General features: G+C 39.4%; 1 protein-coding gene across 3 annotated transcripts in view; it reads right to left on the bottom strand.

The window, feature by feature from the left end:
* LOC132156671 (inositol polyphosphate-5-phosphatase A-like) overlaps nucleotides 1-7,848 on the bottom strand; it is a 164,028-nt gene that overhangs the window by 134,478 nt on the left and 21,702 nt on the right. For all 3 annotated transcript variants that reach the window (XM_059565607.1, XM_059565606.1, XM_059565605.1), the window contains exon 2: nucleotides 2,619-2,660. In XM_059565607.1, the coding sequence (XP_059421590.1) occupies nucleotides 2,619-2,660 (42 nt within the window). The remainder of the gene's footprint in view (nucleotides 1-2,618; nucleotides 2,661-7,848) is intronic.

Genomic DNA, 7,848 nt, shown 5'->3' with positions numbered 1-7,848 from the left:
TGTAAATAATGATTAAAATATTTTCATAAGAAACCTTGTATGTGAATTTGTGTACCTTGGGGTTGGACTGCTTGCGTTTCTGATTGGGTGCCGATTTCAAAACCCCCAAATCCTTCAACACTTTCAGCGGGGAGGGTGGACGCAGCGATGTCCTCTGCTGGCGTCAGGTCCTGAGTAGAGGCAGATCCACCTCTCGTTACACGGCGTGCCCGATTGATGCTGGCAAGCTTGGACTTTCCCCGTCTTCTGATGTCATTTTAGCGCTTGCGGCACTGGTGTGACGTCCTGGGGATACCAGCTGATGAAACAATTGTGGCTATTTCCTCCCACGCCTGTTTAACCAACGCTATTTTCTCCCATCCCCATACAACACAACTTCTCGGTCTTTCACTGCTCTTACAAGAACATCAGTCTCCTCGGCTGTGAACCGCTCCTGGCGTGCGCCTGGTAAATACGCCATAATAATAGCAATCCATAATGGAACTTGCGCACCTGCTTTTAAAGGGAATGTTGGATGACGCTCTGATTGGTTTATTTCACGTTACGCCCAAACCAAACTTATGAATAATGAAGCTACTTCAGACCAACCCATTTTAGATTAGCGCCGGGCACAAGAGCCATTTATCCCGCCGGGAAAATAGCAACACCGCCGAGACCCGCCCACAAAGTTACATGCGCTTCGCGCTTTGACACTTGTGTTTCAGATCGTTAAAATAGGGCCCTTAATGTGCATCTCAGAAAATGCTTTATTTAAAACCCCAACTGAATGGCACTTAAATGCACTTAATTCATCTGTCAACTTTATTGTCATTGTTTACAGTACAAGTATTTTATTAAAAACACACACAAGCACAGAGACACACACACACACACACACACAGAGAGAGAGAGAGAGAGACACACATACACACACAGTCAAACACACACAGAGAGAGACACACGCGCACACACACGCACAGAGACACACACACATACACACAGAGAGAGAGAGAGAGAGAGAGACACACACACACACACACACAGTCACACACACACACACACACACACACAGAGAGAGACACATACACACAGTCACACACACACACACACACACAGAGAGAGACACACGCGCACACACACGCACAGAGACACACACACATACACAGAGAGAGAGAGAGAGAGAGAGAGAGAGAGAGAGAGAGAGACACACACACACACACACAGAGACACATACACACAGTCACACACACACACACACACACACACACAGAGAGAGAGAGAGACACACTCGCACACACACGCACAGAGACACACACACATACACACAGAGAGAGAGAGAGACACACACACACACAGTCACACACATACACACAGAGAGACACACACATACACACACGTGCGCACGCGCACACACACACAGAATTTCTAAGCAAAATCATACGGTTTTGTCAAAATAAATGAAACTTGTTTGAAACTGAATTTGATAACAATAAAACATTTCATAGGGCCTTAATTTGATGTTAAAATGTTTAAGTTTCATGGTTTAAATTAGATAGACATGCTTTTTTATTAATAACATTTAATTTAACTGTTAAACAGGAGTCCAGAAAGCCCTGTTGAAACACTTCAGGAACAGATTAATCTCAGAGGAGAGGTGTGTAGAGAGCAGAAGACTCAATGTCACTGTGTCCTGTCTTTTGTCAGTCAAACCCTGCAGGGAAATACAGCAGCTCCGAGTTTGATTAGGAAATGTGTCCTCCATGAGATCAGCACACACACACACACACACACAGCCCAACACAACAAACAGCAAAAACACTGAATAACTGACACAAAACGACTATTGTGCCACATCCTGTCTCTTTCCTTTCCTTACAAGCCGAAACTTAAATGTCCAAATCAGTGAAATCATGGCTGTAGTAAAATACAGTCGACTACAGATTTGAAAGCGTTATTAAAAGTATGTTAAGCTGTGAAACACATCACTGTTCACCAGACGTCTCTCTGTCATTGAGGACTTTTTTTTTATTACATTAATTAGCCTAGTATTAGTTTCTGCTGTCGTGTTCAAACTGGTGTTGAGAATTATTTTACTGTTTCAATATTTTTCATATAACATAGCAACCTTATTTCCAGCAAAATATACATTCTATACAGTAGAGCTGAACGATTTAATCGTTAAAAGATCTTGATCTCGATTCGAACACCCACGCGATCTGATTTCTAAATGATAATGATTATATGAACTACTGGGATGAAAGTTTGTAGTTCGGATATAAACGCTGATGTCTACTGATGTCAAATTCCCTTTTGACCGACGCTTCAAATAACACTTGTGTCGATTGCATTGTTTCACCACTAGATGGCGACAGGTGCGTGTTAAAAAAATGTATTTGTCGTTGAATCATTCATTCAAGAGATGAAACAAGTAAATTATAAATCATTAAAAATATAATATATATATATCAGCGAAGCAAGCTGTTACACAGAACAAGTGTCTGGTCATCATTATCAGTGCACAGATCTATTGTGATATCAGTATCACACAGTGATGTCATAAAGGCGAGCCAATCACAGCCGAGAGCCACCAGAGGGGCGGAGCCTGTCGAACAGAGGACGAGGTCAGAAGAGTGTCTCACCTGGTAAAACTCCCGCAGCCACGTCTTCTGTAGGTTCTCCAGCTGAAAGAGGAACGAGAGATCAGTCAGACCTTCAGAGTAAAATCACCAGGATCCCTCGCTGTTACACTCATGTATAAAACTGACAACTAAAATCACAAAAAATTACATCAGAACAAAAACAGACACTATAAAAATACCATTTACCTCAACAGAAATTATAACAGTGATACTAAAGTTTCTGGTCGCTGTTGACTTCCATAGTATTTCTATTCATACTATAGAAGTCAAAGGGAGCCGATATTGGGTTAGGATGAATAAATGATGACAGGATTTTCATTTTTGGCTGAACTATCCCTCCAGATTCACATGACCAGTGTGTGTCTGATATCAGTACACAGTAACACGGATCATTAATACAGATTAAAGCAGTGGTTCCCAACCTTTTTCAGCTCGCGGCCCACACAACCACACATGTGTTTGCACGGCCCACTTCAAAAAAATTAACTGACCCCGCTATTGTTGGGTTAATAACCAAGTACTCAGAAGCTAGACTGTTAACTGTTTTTATTGAGTGAACTAGGGCTGTGCGATATGAAAAAAAAAAAAAAACCTTTCGCTATTTGTGAATATATTTATATGCTTTGATCAATTTTTGTCGATCGATTGTGACACACACCGATATGCTTTTACAGTCATAAATGCATTCAGGATTAATCTGAAACATATTTCCAAAAGAAAACCAATTAGAGCTTTATCAAAAAGTTGTAACGTCTCTAGAACAGACATAAGTCAAAATTATCACTATAGTAAAGATGTAACAAAATGTATAGACTTATGATCGAGCTCATTAATTGTAGCGGTGCCTCAGGTGTTAGCAGTGTGTAAACAGTATGTGTATGCGGTCAGCAGCGAGAGCGCATAAATATAACGCAAAAGCACATTAAAATAATGCACGAGTGCGAATCTCTGTTCGCACGCAGATTTCCTTTGCTCTGTCAGAAAACCAGACGTGCTTGCTCAGATACACGCTGCTCTGCGCGGAGAGTGTGCACTTAAACGTGTCTCCTCTCACTTACACTGTGTCCTGTGCACTCACAACTCTCTCTATGCTCATGTGTTAGATATTATTATTTTGGCAGGTTTGTATTTCTAGCCTTTTACTGCGGGCTAGAGCCGCACGGAAAACGCGTGCATGCTAGAAATAGAACCGAGGCTTATTTTTCACGCGAATAGATAATAAAATAGGAAAATAGGTTTATATGTCAATTTGTACACAAATGCATATAAATAAGAATGAAAACCACTGGATTAAAGCATCTGTTACTGTACATACTGTACATAAATACTACTCAACTACTATAACACGAGTCTGAGAGTAAATACAGGTGTGTTTGAGAGCATCAGTGTATATGTTATCAAGTCTAAGAGTGAATGTGGGCCACACACACACACACACACACACACACACACACACACAGAGTGACTCTACCGACCGCACAAGACTATATAAGGACACACACACACTGAACACTGACATTACAGACACAGAGAAAAGCACTGCACTAAATATGGCCTGCAGTTACACACACACACACACACACACACACAATCCTGAAACTGTAAAACTACACTATAAAAGCATTGCTTAAGTCAACATGAAACATCATTTTCATATTTAGCTCCACAGAATGACATTAAAAAGGATGGCTTTGACTGTATTCATGACGGGATGATTGGGTTTCATGTGACTGCAAACAAAAACTAAATCAAACGAATATTATTAAGATAAAATATTTTGTAAAGTAAAAAAAGTACTAATTAAGAGACTAACTAACAGAATATAGTGGTAACAGTAAAATAATAAAGATTATATTTTAAGAATAAGTTATAATTACAATAATACAGTCAAAGAGGTTATGAGAACAGTATGAGATTAAATAAAATGGGAGACTAAAGTTAAAGTATAAGACGACTAAAATTTCAGGAATAAATCTGAAGCTATGTGAGATTAGAGTCATAACATTATGAGAAAAACTACAAGAATAAAGCCAAAAAACAAAGACTGTGAGAATAAAGCTGAAACAGCATGTGAATGAAGTGATAATATTTTGAGAAAATAGTACAAGATTACAAGAATAAAGTAATAATAATAATATGAGAATGAAGTCGGTGCAATATGAGATTAAGTCAAAAAATGTGATGCAATGATCATGAGAATAATGTTGTAACAATACATTATTCAACTAATAATGTTTTATAAATATTACATAATATAAACCTAAAACGTAAAAAAGGCTTCAGATTAAGCATCATTTATCTGTGCGTTTCTCGGACCAAAATGTTCAAAATTAAGAGTTCATATACATGATATTAACCATTTTCAAAAATCATGTTTTTTTCATTGTGCGTTCCCATTCATCTCAAATCAAACCGCAGTCGGGTTACTTTGATTAGGTTAAAAAAAACTTACTAACGTAATAAAAAAAATACAAAACATGATTAAAAAAAAAAAGAAAACGGAGTTATCCGTTTAGAGTTTAAAAAAATCAACTCTTAAAGTATTCCTTGAAAGCTTGTAAAATGGTGAAAGTTGAAGAGCGTGTAATCACGTAGTGAACCGCTGCGGGTTCATCTTCAGATCTGACCTGACGCAGACGAGGATAAAGTAGGACTGAGCTCCTCCACAGCGCAGCTAAAAACACCAGCTCATCTAAAGTTAATTTGCAGTTAATTAGAGAGGCGCTCTCTCTGGAGGCCTGATGAGAATAGCAGCGCGTGTGCTTCTGCACCGGATCCGGCCTGGTTTACACTTCCTCTGGGATTCAGAGCCAAACCTATTTCAGGAGCGCCGTGAGAATATGCCTTTAAAAGGAGAAACAGCGGCCAGCGCTGCCGGAGATCACAGGTACTTCCATCAGATGATAACAAACGCTGCCGCTTTTACATCAAACTCCCTGCAATTCTGGAAAAATCTGCCGTTTCAGTTCCACGTGCCCTTCATGCTCACACGGCTCTATAATCGCTCACGGTTCACTGCGCTAATACTGCTCCGAAAACTAGAAATCAGACTCCGACTCGCACCACGATAGATGATCGATACTGAGCTCCACAGACATCACTGCATTCATTCAAGTGGAGAAATAGAAGTAAATAAATAAATGACAATTCTAAAGGTTTCTGAGGTTCAGCTTTGATGAAAAAAATTTAAATCTCAAAACAAAATTGTGAAGTCAGGGCTGGTAACTTCAAAGAATATTTAGGGAACATGTGAAGGTGTTTTGGTTCACGATTATGAAGAAACACAAACTCTAGAAACAACAACAACAACATCAGCTGATGAGATGAAACACACATGCACACACACACACACCGAAACGTACACACACAGAGAAACACTCTCTCATACACACACACACGCGGAAACGCACTCACACACACACACAAACTCACATTTGCGAACACAAAGAAATGCACACACACTGTCTCACACACACATGTACATGCAAACACACACGGAAATGCACACACTCTCACACACAAATGCACAAACACTTGGAAATGCACACACACACACACACTCACACAAACGTACATATACAGAAGTGCACGCAAACTGTCTCACACACACACACACACGCAAACGTACACATGGAAACAAACACGGAAATGCACACACACTTGGAAACACACACACACACTCTCTCTCTCACTAGTGTTCAAATCATCATATGGTCAGCGTGTGAGATCGACGATACACGATATTATCGTCCATGTGTGGAGCAAGAGAGAGACTCTGTTCTTGTCAGAGCAGAACTATGTGGTGTTTTAAGCTGCGCAGGTGCGAGAGAGAGAGAGCCTATGGAATCACCAGTAATAAGACAAATATATACGCTTTAAAACATACAGACTGATTTAACTAACGTTAAATATAAAAATACTGTATTTAAAAGAGCTAGTTCATATATATTCGTACACAGCTGTCATATCAGCGTCCTGTGACAGATCTGCTGCATCTCCACACAGAAGTTATCAGTCTAAATGTTCTGCAGAATCAGTCAAAATCAATAGTAGATTTCATTTAAAGTCCAGCAGTTTAACACTAATATTGGACATAACTGAACATGTTAAATATAAAGTAATCAAAACAGGTAAGTTGATGTATTGTGAGTAAAGTTGAACTGATCATCAGTCATACATCGAAACAAGAATGAGATAAGATCTAACATAACTGTGCATTAAACTCATTTACTGAGGACTCGTTTAATATAGTGCACATACACAGGCCGTTCAGATTACTTGTTAAAGTGCAATGAAACACCTTCTATCTGCAGACGATATACGTCTGTTTGTGGATGAGACTTTATAACGGACAAAACTCTGTATTCTGCATGCATCATATTATAGTGCGGAGTGCATGAAAATAACACAAGGCTGCAGAGCGAACTTATCATCCATAGTGGTTCTCTCGTCATCACCACACAGTGTGTGTTATAAGTTAAGTGATCAGTCTTTAAGAGAAGGACTACGTGAGAACCACTATGGATGAGAAGTTTACTTTATTTGTAATGCCAAGAAAGAAGGGAAGGTTCACCTATAAATCATCACACCGTCATCGATTATTCATTATTATTCACTTCCTTCCCCTCGAGGAAAAACGGCAGGGAATCCTTTAAACTTCGGTGAAAGCAGGTTTACCAACGTATCTCGTTACAAATCTAGTGAAACGCTGTAATTAATCATCATTCATGTGCAAATACAGTGGAAACTCCTGGAGAGCAACGGTGCACCACCACAAACAGAGGCGAACCTTCAACAAACGTCTGTCTGAGCGTGTGCGGACGCTCGAATCAGATTTCCAGAAAACAGGATCCGACGGTGAGCCTTAAACAAACCTCCCGCTCTCTCGTGTCAGAACAACAGAACAACGCCTAATATAAATAGCCAACATACAAAATATAAATGACCAAATTTCAATAAAGAAAGACTTTACAGGGCATCTGCAGGACTTTTAAATAAAAACTGAAGGCTTTTTAAAACCAATATAATGAGTACTGTATGAGCGAGGTAGGGCTATAGTTTACATATTAATGAGTTATACCATAAACATGATTAGCAGTTCAAAATCAGAAAAACGATCTGATGTGAAACCGGTTTGTGTCAGATAACACTGAAGGATGCTCATCAGGATTCCTGATGAAACAGAAGAACACAAACATCTGCATTCATTCAGAAAAACACGAGACGTTTC

Source organism: Carassius carassius, chromosome 14, assembly GCF_963082965.1.
Source record: "Carassius carassius chromosome 14, fCarCar2.1, whole genome shotgun sequence".
NCBI classification, from domain to species: Eukaryota; Metazoa; Chordata; class Actinopteri; order Cypriniformes; family Cyprinidae; genus Carassius; species Carassius carassius.
The sequence above is the reverse complement of the archived record's forward strand: the minus strand, read 5'-3'. Positions and strand labels throughout refer to the sequence as shown.